Source organism: Centrocercus urophasianus, unplaced genomic scaffold (assembly GCF_019232065.1).
Source record: "Centrocercus urophasianus isolate 14NV4802_14NV808 unplaced genomic scaffold, USGS_Curo_1.0 seq_10, whole genome shotgun sequence".
In the NCBI taxonomy this organism is placed as follows: domain Eukaryota; kingdom Metazoa; phylum Chordata; class Aves; order Galliformes; family Phasianidae; genus Centrocercus; species Centrocercus urophasianus.
In genome coordinates this window covers 99,135,236-99,150,532 of record NW_024884142.1, presented here as the reverse complement: position 1 = coordinate 99,150,532, position 15,297 = coordinate 99,135,236, and the positions used below count along the sequence as shown (strand labels likewise).

General features: G+C 43.1%; 1 protein-coding gene across 1 annotated transcript in view; it reads left to right on the top strand.

Annotated features, from left to right (window-relative positions):
• Window positions 1-11,366, top strand: part of SLC24A3 (solute carrier family 24 member 3) — a gene marked incomplete at its 5' end in the record, with an annotated part of 137,967 nt that extends 126,601 nt beyond the window's left edge. The window contains 2 exons of the mRNA XM_042820732.1: window positions 2,116-2,181; window positions 3,194-11,366. Of these exons, the coding sequence (XP_042676666.1) occupies window positions 2,116-2,181; window positions 3,194-3,343 (216 nt within the window). The remainder of the gene's footprint in view (window positions 1-2,115; window positions 2,182-3,193) is intronic.
• Window positions 11,367-15,297: the final 3,931 nt, after the last annotated feature.

Sequence of the window (15,297 nt, the reverse complement as noted above, 5' to 3'; positions counted from 1 at the left end):
CATTCCTCAGCTAGCATTTTTTCCCCCAAGGAAACCACCCTTCACTATGTGCATGGAAGGACTTTAATCCTACTGTCCAGAGGTAATCTGAAAAAAGACAGCGACCCTAATAAACAGCCTGATTTTTGTGGTGCAGAAAGTAAGAAGTGCATTAGAAAACAGCCTTTCTTTCCTCCCAGGAAATCCTTTATTTCTGCAGGACCGACCAAGCCTCATAAAGGAAAGTTGTCTTTTAGGTTAATTAATAGCTAATAGCTGGGCCAGGAACACTGCTACATAACTAAAACCAGAGCTGAAAAATGTTCACCTGGAGTGAAACTTGAGTTTTTCAGTGCAGTACCACAACGAGGGGCAGCAGGTGCTCACGCTGCTGCTGAGGTTACCCCGTTTGCTTTGCCCTCATGGGATAAGCAGCACGACGTATGTTCCTGTTACATTCGTCAACGTGTCTTAAGTAATTAGCATACGTTTCTTAATTTTGGGTAATTCTTAACAGCAACAGCTATTCCCATGAGTGACCTCCAAGGAGGGGCCTTGCAGATATTCCAAATAAAGCAGCCCCAAATATTTTTGGAAGCAGCATCCTCAGCAAACTGCAGTCAGAGGCCTGATGACCTGTCGTCCTTCCACGTGTCTGTTCTCTTCGTGGAGGCTGGTGCTCTAACTGAGAAGCAGTGTCTGCACCTCAGCTTGAATTCAGACATTTTCCGTGCTAAAGTAATGCAGTCTCTTTCGTTTGCTTCCTTTTTCTGTAGATTCCTTTCCAATTGGTATATTTCATACTGACAGTTCTTACAGACATTGGCCATGGTCATGCTGAATTCCTGACATAAATCCAGATGGGACTTTATTGTAGACTAGCATCTGTCTTTCCTGCACAATTGCTGCTCGTCTTGGGTAGGGGTGATCTGGCTTTAGTTTTTTGTTATACAAGTTAGTGTGTTTGAAGTCTTTGTAGGTTTGTGTTGTGTTTTATTTGCTTTTTAGAGTAACTAAGGTGGCAATACAGGCTGGCTGTCCTCTGTGGACCATTCATATTAGTGGAAGCTGAAGAGGACCTACTGTATGTGCAGCATTGGTGTGTGCACAGAGCCCCACATTAGGTTGCCCTGGCTCCTCAGGGAGAACAGTATTGAAGAAAAGCATCTCCTGGGTCAGAACATGATGTGTATGTCTCATCCCAGGAGCAGTTCTTATTTCAGCAAAACTTCAGTGTTTGCTTGAGACTGGTAACAGAAGCTGCAAGTGGAAGTGGCCTTGGAGACTTCTATAGCTGCGGAAATAGGCTTCCTTCTGAACCCGGAGTTCACATTACCAGTGGGACCGTGACATTTTCACCCTCAGTTAAGCAGTTAGTGCCAAAATTGGCCTTCACATTCTGAAGCAATTCAAATCTTTCATTTCTTTGGACAGTCAGTCTGGTGAGAGTGCTGTATAGATGTTGCATGTAACGACTACATCATCAGGTCCTCTGCACACACACACATTTACAGCTTATGAAACACAGCAGTACCTTTCAGAGCCAATGGCCATTGTGCTGTAGCCATTTGCACAGGTAGTGAACATAGAATCATTAAGGTTGAAAGCTACTGCTAAGTCCAACCATCAGCCCATCCCCACCACAAATGGTACATCCAGGTGAAGAGAGATACCCTCCCCACACTGTTTTTGCAGCATGCTTGCCTGTCTCCAGCATAGATTTTCACAGAGGCTCCAGAGTGTTCACTGCAGGCTCAGGTTAGCGAGATGCCAGGACTGATAACCCCATCCTCCACTCTGGAAGTCAGGCTCTCTTCTCAGGTGCACTTGGGGAACGAAACTAAATAATTGCTTAGAATTTGGGAATAATATTCAGCTTGTTGTTCAGCAATTTTTCTCTGGCCATGAGACAAAATGATAGGAGGGCTTCAGCAGTTACACGTGGTGCCAATCACAACATTGCAGTGCTGCTTATCACTACATTAGCAATTCCCACAATGCAGTGATCTGACTTGGCTTTGACAGCTTGCAAGGCAGTCCAGCAATTCAGCAGTTGAGGTTTACTGGATGATTGGCAGAGAGAATTATTGTTGCTTGAAGTTGTGACGTGGTTTTGTAAACTTCCTTCTTTTCCAGATTCGGTTAAACAGCAGAGGACTCATCTATTCTGTTGGTCTCTTGCTGGCATCTGTTTTTGTCACAGTATGTATATAGTCTTTTGTCCTTTATTTTCAAAAGAGTGACTTTATGGATATTTCCTTCACTGGATTCTTTTCTCACCTCCAGCTGCACTTGTGATTGCAAAGGCTGTTGTTAAGGGATAGAAATGGTAGCTGCTATTGTAAACTTCCCAGTACTTTAATCTGGCTTTTGACAGAAGCTATCACTGTCACAGGATGTTTCTTGTATTTATGTTTTCCCCAGGATAACCTCTGGCAAGTCCATTAGTAATCCCTAGTCATTTAGCATGCTCACATTGAATCAGATCCCTTGAAGTATGAAAAGATGCATTTTCCTATTGAAGAGATGCAGTAAATGCTGCACAGTTTGCTGTGCAAGAACCTTCCAAGATACAACACAGGCCAGAACAAATTGTGCTGGGATGTGTCAGTGTTTCTATTGAAAGCAGTGGCTCCTGTTTCCTGACCTGGCCAAGTCCATCATGAAAGTAGACTAGGGAAAACAAAGAGAATAGGATGAATATATCCTTGTGTCATCTTCCAACTCCCCAGACCAGCGGCCATGGCAGGGAGCACCCCATGCAGCACACCGGCACAGTTCTCCTGCACTTTAACTGCAAGAGGTTTGTGTTGAAGCAAACTAAGCAAATTCAGGCACAGCCTTAGCTGGTTCAGCTCCAAATTGAGAGACAGAGAGGCACTGGAAGTGTTATAAGTGAATAGAAGGGAGTATAGCCTTTTAAAGCACTTCCAATTGAATTACCAAAGTGAAATTCGTTGCAGAAACCTAAGGCCATTGGGCCAGCAGTCAAGGGAATGCAAGTCAATATGGCCCCAAGCTCTGTGAGGGAGATGCTCAGATTGATTGTAGCAGCGGGCTTGAGCTCCCTTGTTGCAGTGCCTACCTTATAACTGCTTCCAGTTGATGGTGTTTGGCGTGGGCACAGTCATTGTTGTGCTCCTGTAATTGACAAAGGATTTACCATTTTATCAAACCGATCCTGCTCTGGTGGCTTACTCTGTGTTTATTGTAGGTTTTCGGCGTGCACATGAACAAATGGAAACTGGATAAGAAGCTAGGGTGCGTGTGCCTTTCCCTGTATGGCATCTTCCTGTGTTTCTCCATCATGACAGAATTCAATGTTTTCACTTTTGTGAACTTGCCCATGTGCAGAGATCACTAACGCACATTGCAGACTGTCAGGAGGGACGTCCTTCTTACCTGTGCAATACAAACCACGGCTGGCATCTCCTGAAAGCGGTGCACCTCCAAGTCGTGAAGTATATCCTGTCCATAGGACCTGTGCCCCATCTCGGTTTACCCTCTCCCCGACCCCCACAACCTGGAAAAAAAATCCTGCATCGATGTGAAGATGATATTTTTTCTTTTTTCTTTTTTTTCTTTTTTTTTTCAACATTCATGTGATTTCTTAGCTCAGTTTTTGGACAGTGACTGGTCTCTAGATGAACTGGCTGCTAACTGGCATCAAGCCAGGCAAAACTGGTCTGCTACAATTCCTTTTTTAAGTTATTTGATGGAAGACTAATCTAATTTATGTCTTAAGACTATTGCTACAATGCAGAAGAGGGTACATCATACAGGGGCTGATTTTCGAGGAGAATTCTGGGATTTTTTTGGTTGTGTTTTTCTTTTTTTTTTTTCTTGTTGTTGTTGTTTGTTTTGGTTGTGGTTTTTTATTGCCTGAGATCAACATCCTGTGTTGCAGCTTCTCCTTCTGAGCTCTGGGTCTCCTGTAACGATCCAGAAGTCACAGGGCAGTGTAATATGGGAATTTAATTCAAGGTACTCAACATACGAGTGGATTGACTGCTTATTCAGAGAAGACTGTCAAGGCAACAGACAGTGACTGCACCGTCAATCACGAATCCTGTACAGGTGTGATGAGGAATGGAAGGTAAACACGGACTTCAAGGATAAACACTGCTACTATTTTGTTATTGATGTCGGCGTTTTATTAATAGGGTGTTTGTGGTATTTCCAAGCAATAGTTTGATTGCCAGCCCAGCAGGGCTACCGAGGAGACGTCCTGTTTTTCTGTCATCTACACCTGGAAACGGAAGGTCAGAACTTTATTTGCTTCATCAGATTTCTTGTAGCTTTGGGGGGATTCTATAGTTCACGTCTTATTTGTTCTGAGGACATCAGTACGTGTCAAAACTTTTCTAAATGAGTTACAGACACTGGTTTCTTTAAAAGGAAAGAGGCGTATTTTGCACAGACACAGTTACTGAAGTCATTGTTTGCCACTCTTTAAAGAATACACTGGACCTGGCCAGATATTTGTCTTTTTCTTAAACAGTTGAACTTCTCTGATGGCAGATCATGTGGATTCGTCACACCTCCTCTGGGAGGGAAGAAGATGGAGAGAGAGATGGCACTTTTAAAATGTGTAATATCTACAACGCAGACTCGCTCACAGATCTTAAGTTATTGTGAAAATTTAGCTATTCATTGTTCCAGTATCCTTGCTAGATTTTGTATAATTCTGTATTAATACACAGGCAGATCCAACCCCATCAGGAACACTATCACGGCTACATTTGTTTGTATTGATACTGTGGATTCTTGCCAGCGCTGGCTGTTGTATTTACTTTAAGCACTGATCACTTCTGATTCATTTTTTCCCCGTTCTTGTATATGTTCTACTACAAGTGTGTTAATATAATACCAACTAGATGAATGTTTTTGTCTATGGTACAAGCAATGGCAAATATTGGTAATAAAGACATAGCAAACCCTAGTTTTAAGAAAAAAAACATGAAACGAAACCATAGAACCCTCCTAAACCTTACCAAAAAAAAAAACAGCTTAAAGCTAAACTTAAAAAAAAAAAACCCGTCCTATGCACAATGATAAATCCAGCTATCAATTTGTTTTCACTTTTGGACATTTGTTTTTGCTTACTTTTCTTTGGAACAGAATGATGTAAATCAAAGTATTTACACCCTGTGGCTTCCATTCAGCTCTGCACCTTCTTTTCTTTCTTGGTTATGCTAAATGCGTGGATCCTTTGGCAGCCATTGCACTGTGCCCATTGGAGAAGTCCATCAGAAAAAGCCATGACCTGCTGCCCTCAGCAAATAACGCATACTTGTGGATCCCTGGCAAGAAGATGGGTGGGCCCAGGGACAGAGATCAGAGCCATTGGCATGCCTGTGTTATCATTGCTAATTCTGGAAAATAGTTGTCTTGCTACTTGTTGAGCCATGCAGCCTGTTGTTGGAGCAGTCTTCTCATAAGTGTGCCCATGTTAGGAAGCCCATTGTACCTTCTTGTTGCTTTTTTTGTGTGTGTGTGTGGTTGTTTCTTTCCTTCTTTGTTAATGAGATTAATAATAACCACTAAAATGCCTAAAATACTTCCTCAAATGCAACAACGTTAGCAACGATGTGGCACATTTCAGTAAAATCCACCCCACGAATACACAGCTATACTCCTTGTAGCAGGATGCAGTTGTTTGGAAGCAGAGTGTTTTCCTTGCTGACAGAAGGAACAGATTTGGGGGAAAACAAAACAAAAGTTCCACGTCAGGGCCTACGGGGCCTATTATTACTTCTATTTTGAGTATTTATACTGCTGCTCCAATGGAGCCAGTTGGATCTATTTCTACGAAATAGCTGTTACCTATCCCACGGCACAAAAACCGCAGGAGTATTTTTTTAGGAGCCTTTCCTACTGGTGTGCATTAAATACTGTAGCGTCTCATAGCTTTGTGTTGCGCGTGAAACCTGACATTTGTTTTGAAGCTTGTGCATTGAGCAGGGATGTTCTGCCAGCTGTTTGCTCTGAGCAGAAGCAGAAGGTATGTTGGACTGCCGGTATCTGTGCCATAAACGACATGATAAGCACTTCCTGTGCTGATAGTTCCAGAGAGATGCGCTTACGATTTGCAACCAGATCGACCAGTGCAGACCTGGTTTGGAACAGAAAAGACCAACTGAATGTTTTTTTGTCTCCACAGAGGAGAGCCTGTCCCGTTTGTTAGCTTGTGGAAAAGTCCCCAAAGCAAAAACTTAGGCGATTTTTGTAGCGTCCACCCAGAACTCAGACAGTTCTACTGCCACGTAGGGTGTGTTAATAGCTTTACTTGATGGAGCAGAGGGGCTCTTTCCCTCCCGAGATGCAGGCTGTGTGGGGGAAGCTGCCGCTCGGCCACAGGCACAGAGCACCTCAGTGACTGCCCACATGGGGCAGGGAGGTTATGGCAGCAGTGCCGTGGGCTTGGGGCACTGGGCTCAGGTGTGGTTCGGAACGCAGCAGTGATTCGGATTCACTTTTTGCTCTTCCAAAAGCAAGGGTCAGCTTTAAGCTTGAGGCCGCTCTGGTCTTGGGACCAGTCAGGTGTTTCTGGTTCCATTGCTGGCGGTTTCAGGCAATCCTTAGTGAATGTTTCAAAGGGAGATGAAAGAGCCTTTTCCTCAGCTCGCTCCAACCTGATTTTGTCCCAGCTGGTGTCAAAATGTGACCCCTCATGCTCAGCATGACGGTGCCTTCCTTGCACGGTGGTTCAAAGGTAGAATGACACGGGGGGAGGTCTTAAGGCATGCAGAAACTGCTTTTGTCCCTACCAAAGCTGAATTATGATCGTGTTTTGTCTTTTTTGACACACTGCACTTTTTGGTAGATCGTTACTGCTGTAGGAACACCAATCTGAAGCGTGTGCATGAGAAGAGATTCTCACTGATGTAATTGGTGTTTCGTTTTGGGTTTTTTTTTCCCCTCTGTGTTTACACTTGCCTGCCTTGTTTTCAGCTTCCTGTCCACAGCTACGTCATCGAAATTAATTACCATGCTTTGGATTTGTGATGTTTGTGCCTGTGAAAACGAATGCTCATCCTTACCGTTCAAGATGCATGACTGGCTTTTTGTTTTATCTTAAGAACAAGCAGTCTTTTAGAACGGCAACATTCAGTGTAGCTGGAGCAACCTGAGGGTAACATTTACTATTCTGCTGTCAGACGAGCAATTTTTGTATGATCTTTCCAAATAACCACATTAATGCTTATAAGACACAATGCAGACTGAATATTGTTGGATAGCCTTTGAGAGAATGCTAACTTTCTGCTGACTGACAAATGTTTGTTATTTAATTATTTTTTTAAAGCCCTGATGGCTTTCAATGAAGCTTGCTGAGATGCAGAAGCGTCAGGTGTATCTGTTTCAAAGTTTTAGTACTGGAAAGTTAAAGCTGTTTAAATATGTACTTTAAAACTCAGTCTCAATGGACCCTGCGTAGCTGGATTGAAAACTGCTCTGTATTCGTGGCACTGCACTTGGTCAGCAACCAATGTAGGTTGTGCTAAAACAGAGTTAAGCCCAGGGACATCGGCCCATGTTATGTTTTGTACAGATTTATCCACGTGGGTTCAAAGCCCTGTTTTTAAGGAACGTATACACAAGACCTCAGCCACTTTTCTTCAAATTAGAGGAGTGAGTGTCCCAAGTATAATGCAAGCCTTAAAGTAAGATTGAGTGAAAACTGACCTCTACTGAAAGTAACAACAAAACTCCAATGATTTATTTCAGGGTCAATATACATATTCACAGCAGTAAGTCCTGAAAAGGACTGTTGTTCTGTGTCTTTGTAAAGATGAATGAACTCTTTGTTTTCTTTTTGGAATAGATGAATGAATACCTATTAATGGCTAGACACCTCTGAGGAGATCTATGTGAATATTCTGTTCGTAGCAAGCCTTTAATGGCCTCTCATTTGAAGCATATTTTGTAGGTGCATCAACTTCCACCCAGCCTCCTCTGACTTGTTGGACTGAATCTCCAGAATCCATATCAGGTGTGGGCAAATCCATGCCTTATGGAAAAGTTTTCTTTATTCACGGGAAAGCAATCAGGGAAGATAATAGCAATTTCTTTCATTGAACACCAGCAGATAAAATTTGGTTCTAAAATCTATAGTTTACCACCCTGAATAAGCCTGAGATCATGGCCAAGTTGTCAAAGCTAAATATCCCCAGTGAAGGGACGAGAAAACAAGACCTAGAGGGAACATTCGAGGGAACTGGGATTGTTTTATGTGGAGGAGGGTGAGGGGAGATCTCATCACTCTTTATAACTACCAGAAAGGAGGTTGTAGAGGGCTCACTTCTCAGGTGACAACTGGTAGGACATGAGGAAGCAGACTCAGCTTGTGCCAGGTGAGATTAGATTAGAGACCACGCAAAAGGTGGTGAGGAACAGGCTGCTCAGGGAGGTGGAGTCCCTGGCAGTGAGAGATGTGTGGACATGGTGCTTAGGTACGTGGTTTAGCTGCAGACTTGGTAACGTCAGGTGATGGTTGGATCTGATCATCTTCTGCCTGTGTCTTTCCCAACCTAAATGATTCTATGGAATGGTTGTGGTTTAACCCAGCAAGCAGCTAAACGCCACACAGCCTCTCGCTCCCTGCCTCCCAGTGAGATGGCCAAATTCCAGCCAGTCCCTGAGCAGTGGCTGCCCCCGACCAGCTCTTAGTCTTATAGGCTTCTCACACGATGCCATATGGTGTGGAATGTCCCTTTGGCCAGTTTAGGTCAGCTGTCCTGGTTCTGTCCCATCCCAGCTTCTTGTGCTCTCCAGCCTCCTTTGCTGACAGGACAGTACTGAAAAACTGAAATATCTGTGGCTCTGTACAGCTCTGCTCAGCAACAAGTAAACCTCAGTGTGCTACCAAGATTGTTTTTCTCCTAAAACCAAATCAGCCCCATAACAGGCACTATGAAGAAAATCTGCTCTGTCCCAGCTGAAACCAGGGCAGAAACTAGGGCAGAAGCATCTGATTTCAGGGAAGCCTCTTAAAAAGCACAACTTGTGTAAAGCTCCAGATTTTGTAATGTCTTTATGTAGTTAAATTTATTGTGGTATATTTTAGGTAATTTTTGTTTTTCTAATAGCCTCGTGGAACAGGTTTTAATACTTCCACACTGAAACAATCTGACGGCCGTCCTGTCAATGTAATCTTCATTCATCAGGTAGAGTTTAAATGGTGCCAGAAATCGGCATAGGAATTTTATATCAACAGTTGCACGTCAACTTTTTCTTGCCAGGTGCAGGAAACAAAGTGTAACGGTGCATGCCTGAACCTATGAGGACAGTGGTAGCTGATGATGGATTAATTCAGATATTGAGCTTTTGCCTTTGAGGTTTCCCATCAGCACATCTGGCAGATAAGGCAGGCAGCTTGGCTTCCCAGCAAAATAATTCCCACTGCTGGATGTTTCATTAATCTGATCTCATGCTATAATGAAGGAAGGGGCCTGCTGGTACCCCCCTTTGTCAATGAAACACTGGAGACCTGCTTAACTCGAAACTCATGCTTCGTGCAGAAGTCTGTGTATTGAAAGATAAGCACACGCTGAAGTGTTTCAATGCAAAGTTCATTTTAATGAATCCAGCTCTTTGGCATCGCCATTAAGTGCTCAGCAAAAGCAGCACTTACTCAGAGTGAAGGCTCTCATCAGGAGCAGCTGCAGCAAAATGTTCCCATTTGAAGAGGCCGGCAGGTGAAATTGTGTGTGATTAATGAGCAGATAACTCTGATGAGGAGGGCCTGTATCAAACGTGCCTTGGATTAAAATAAAGAAAGTGACTTTGAAAAGTCTGTAAAACTTCTATAAACTGTTCGCTAGCAGGCTGCTACTGAGAAGATTTTTATTACTGATGCAGTTTAGGAAAGTAGATCTGGGGGCACAAAGAGTGTGGTTGCCTCCAGGGCCTTCCTATGTGAACACAGTTGTGCTGTTGACTGCTCTTGAGCAAGCACTCGAAATTAAGTTGGAAACTGTGCTGCAAAAACATGCTTTATATCCTGACTTTGAGTCCTGCTCAAAGTCACAACAACAAACAGGTGTTTGTTTGGGTGGGAACATCTGTCTGGGACCAGGACACTGTATGGGAGGACTTGTGATAGAGATGAGATGCACAGGTATTGTATAGATGTTGGGAGGTGGGATGAAGTCTTTTTCAAGGGTCAACAATCCCGTAAACCCAACAGCCTGCTAGTTTGCTTAGGATTTTGGTTTGCTCCTTTTGTTACAAGGATTCAGGATTTCGCTTCCCCTCTCAAAAGTTGAAACCCTTTGCCTTTGAAGCTGACCCCTGTCCTGCTTCCCTAACACAAAATTGGCACCCTGGGCTAACAGAAATAGGGTGTAGTTTTTGACCTGGTAAATCGATGGGAGAAAATGCGAGGAGATCTTTGTGTGGCATATGGTTGAACTTGAACCTCCAGACTGCAAGACAGAGTCAGCCTACGGTCTGCCCTACAATGCCCCACACCACCAAAATAGCCAAATAGTGGGGCAGGGAAGACTTTTAATAGGATGCCTTCTAAAAGGCTCTTCAAAGGGAACTGTGTGTGTGAGGATATTGTATATCTTCAGTGCCCTCGTTACTTACTGGCTTACAAATACACAGTACTCACCCTGCCAGCTGCAAAAATGAATGAAATGGATACAGCCCTGTTTAATTTCTGTTATGGAGTGAAACTCATCATGCACTAAACATAACTGAGCTGAGTAGGTGGTTGTATGTAGGTCGCTCTGAAAGTAATGCTTCCTATTTATTCCCATGGAAACTGTAACAAGGAGTACGATAACGCTGTTGGATAGAGCACATTCTCAGCTACGAAATGCTATTTTTCAACATTGTCACCATTAGCTGTGCATCTTCACCAGTGATAAACAAGAACCTGTAGGCCACACTCATAAAAATCTGCACCAGTGGAAGTGACCACTGTTGCTGGCACCACTGCTGACGTGCACCACCCAACCCTCACTGTGCTCACAGCCACTGCTTGGCTGCCATCGACATTCAGGAAGTGTTGATGAATGTCAGTGGTGCCATTTTTTCCACATGGAGGAATTCGGTGACACCTTGGCTTCATCCCTGCTTCCATGCCAGACGCCGCTCTGTCAGGCTGCCCCTGTGCTGCCATCTGTCACACGGCAACAACATGCAATGGGGCATTGGTGGCAAGGTTCAATCTCTACTGCCGTCCCACCAACATCTGCCTCTGACATCATGGGACAGCACGGTGAAATAGGAGGCATTACTTTCAGAGCAACCCTCATAGATACGAGCTGGGTGTGTTTTATGGAGCCAAACTACAGTATACTGTTTTTTGTTAAGAGAATCAGTCATAAGTTCATGTAATTTTTATTGGTGGATCTGGGGCCTCGTTTTTTTCTTAATGTATAAACATAGATTCTATTCAAATAGCAAATGAGTATATATATACTATACCTAATATGTCTGCCATTGTTAAAATGAAGCCCTGTGGACACTGTGCCATTTCTGTGGGAATAAAGCCCTATCATGGGCTAAGACCCAATGATACTCATACATATCTACTCATAAGTACAAGAGGTGATAATGAGTTTTGAGTTGTTTCCACGTTGTATTAGCGAGGTACTGCTAATGGTGTACAGCAGCTGTACGTCTATAATGCAGCAGGTCAAAAGCCTGAGCAGCCTATAGCTCTGCATTCATATTTCCAATTGTAATTATTTCCAGTCGTTTGAAGTTCCAGTTGCGTATTCTGAATGTAAGGATAGGTTTAAAAATAATTAAAAAAGAAGAGATATTAGGAGGTCAGGAAATTGTGCACCAAGGTGTTTATGCATTTTATTTGTTTATTTGTCCTTCGGTAGGAGCTGAGCCTCTGGTTCTATCATGTGTTTCCCTGTGTTGGCAAAATTAGTAAAAATTAGTAAAAAAAATCAGTGAAATTAGTAAAACTCCTATTTCAGTCCTCACCTAAAGCTAAAGCGAGGATCTCCCTCTTGAAACCCTCCAGTCAGATGAGCCCAGCACTCACAAATGTGACACAGCCGTGTTTCCGCTCTGCTGTTTGCTTTCAGGTAGGTCAATTGATCTCAATCGTAGAATATATCAGGTATCATTGCCTTCCATTTGAATTACAGTAGGGCTCAGTGCTGGGAAACAAAAGAGCAATGGTAGAGTCATTTTTGGTGGTGCCTCCTAACGACTTGTGGATTTCTTAGATTAGAAAATAAACATCTAGAAGATGAAGGCTGATTGCGTGAAGTATTGCATAAGTCTGTCATACATATTCATGTCATCGTCGAGATTTGCATGAAACGAACTTCTGCATGTTGTCGAGGATAAGTCTGAGTTCCTCTTGGATTTTCAGGAAAAAGTCCTTTCAGTAATTCTTACTGGTGAGTCAAAACGTCTGAGCGTAACATATCTTTATTTCAGATTTGTGTTATGAAATGACACCATGCTTAGGACAAATGAGCAAGTGCAGAACTTGAGCTACTGCTGACTACAGTGAATTCTTGACAGAAGCCAAAGCAGGGAGTTTGTGGAATAACTTGGTTCTTAAGGGCTTTTCGACATGCACAGCAAGCAAAGGACACAAATCTGCATTTATACAGCACAAATGGAGAGCAAGTGTGCTGTGGCATCACAGAAAGCTGGTTACTGTTTAGTGGGGATACTGGCAAGCTTTGCAGAGGTTCATAGATAGAATCACTGAGGTTGGAAGAGACCACTGAGGTCATCTAGTCCAACCATCAGCCCATCAGGGCTGCATTTGTGCGGGGCTTTGTGTGAAAACTGTTTATCTTTACAACTCCTCCTGATGAAAGGTGTTTCTTCCCAGTGAGAAACACAGCACCCTTTTATCAGGGCGAAGGGAAGAGAGACACGAGGAATGAAGTCCCTCGCTCAGTACTTGCCCTCACTTCACAAGTGTGCATTTTGTCTTTTCCATTAATGCTTGGGTGAACTTGCCAGTAAGAGACTCCGTGCCTGATAGAGGGAACGCATTTTGCTTCTTTTTTCCTTGAGAAATAGTTTCATTTCATTGCCTCTCCTTGTCAAGTTGGGAGCCATTACCAGGCCCCTAATGCAGATAGTATTTGCAAAAGATGGTCAAAGGAATAATAAATTATCCTCACGTTGAATGTTTGGAGACTGAAACCAAAGGAGGAAGATGTTTCTGGCTATTTTTTTGTTTGATTTGGGTTTTGGGGGGGTTGGGGTTTTTTGGGGTTTTTTTTTGTTTGTTTGTTTTTTGCTGCTGTCTGCCAAAGTTGCGTGCTGCCTGGAATCCCTGGGTGTGCTTTGGCACTGGTTTGGTGTTGGTGTGGCCACCAGAGCAGAACAGGCCTGGTGCTTCTCTTCAGTCCATGGGCTGGCTGGGGGAGAGGTTATCTCATAGCCCAGCAGTTGGGCATTCAAGATCCAGTAGCTGCTTGGGGCTCTTATGGAAAACTTATCGCTGTACCGTGATTAAAGTCTTAGACCTGTGAATGCAGTCCCTACATGAGCTTGTACTAACTGTGATGAAACCATACCGACCTTGCTGAATTGCATGCATGAGTTTTGTACTTTATGGCGTGGTCAGGCTGCAGGAGGCACAGCAAAACAAGTCAGTAAACCAAGCACCTTCTGTTCGACTCAGGATCAAACAGCATCTCCTGAGTGCAAAGACCGTGCGATGCTTCGATCCATAAGGAAGAAAATGTCGGTGGAACCAAGCACAAATGCACATAATGCATCATGTTCATTGACAGCCAGCCAGAAAAAAAAAATAATCAGTGGTTTATGGTAATAGAATTCTATTCAAAATAGCTTTTTTATTAAGTCGGCTTAGAAATGTTAAAATGGTGGAGCCACAGACAAAATATTTGTTACCTTTTGAAATGAGTTACAATGGTTTTGTCATACTTGTACAAGTATTATAAGGTCAGTCTTTCTGTATGTTTGTTTTACAGCTTGTTGTAGAATAGTATTTTATGCATAGCTGTTCCACTTGCCTGTGTAAGTTACAAATTCAACAGAAATTAAAGCATGCATTTTTCTCTGTTTGCTGGTAACCTATGAGATTAGAAACTTGTATTTCTGTGTTTTTACTGTGTTATACTATAAACAAAATTCACAGCACTATTGTCTATGGAATATCAAAAAGTTTTATTAGAATGAATTACTTTCAGTGTTTTGTCATTTGATTTAATAACGTGTCAGACATCTACACTAAGACAATATAATGTTTATCAATAAAAATATCCTCTCTTTGTACTAAGTTAACACTTCAGGACATGCTTGGACATAGGCATGGCACACCAGCCATTCCTTCATTTCTGCCAGAGCTGTGACAGTCCTTTGTATAACTCCTTCAAAGTGAGCACTGAGCTAGAGAGGGAGCGAAGGAAGAAGGAAACAGAGTTTTTATACCTTGTGTTTCTTCCAATACAGCTTTTGCTGTAAAGGTGCATGCACCTCAGTAGCTCCTGTAAATGCTGGCTGGCTCCCCTGGACTGCACGTGTTTAATCCATATAGAAACACAAAGGGAATTGAACTTGCTATTAGATAATGAGCCAAATTCTGCTCTTTTACAGCAGTAAAGATCTGAAATTACTTCACTGAAGTAAGTTTATTTTTTCTAGACATAGGGCAGCATGAGTTAACTGCTGCTCTCCCAGCTGGAAGGATTCCACACCTGTGACCATTCAACAGCAGACAGCTGTGTTACAAGCTCCAGTCCTCCTCTGAAGTCATTCCTGAAGTAACATTTTCAATAATGCTTGGAATAATAATAAGGAGGTGCTATATAAGAGCTTCTGATACAGCCAGTTTGCGTCAGAGAAAGCTGCAGAAAACCTGTGGAGGGGGCTGGTTAGAAGGCATACCTCTAGAGCAGTAAAATACTTGGGCCATCGTGATGCTTCGTGCCTGCAGGCCAAGTTTCCCTGTGAAATCTGAGCCTGTGCTGTGACAGGATTCTCACTGTTCCTACCTAAGGTGATAAGGTGATTCTTTACCCAACCTCCCTCCCTTTCCTTTTTCTCTGAAAAAGGTTGAGATGCATGAATGGAAGAGCATGCAAGTGGGACCGGCACCTCAACTAATGTACCTTTGCTTAGGTCTTTGTCACAGCTGCTGCCAAAATGACATCTTTATTCTCAAGGAGTCACCACATCCACCACAAGAAGCAGAAGGGATTATTTATGTACTTACATGCAGCTATTTCCAGGTGCAGAGATGACACTCACATGAGTGAAGGGATGAGGCACAGCCTTTGATGCTAATGTAAAAAATGCCTTCCATTGGTGCAAACCCAGCAGTTGTCTTATTTGGTTTCTGTCTGCCTG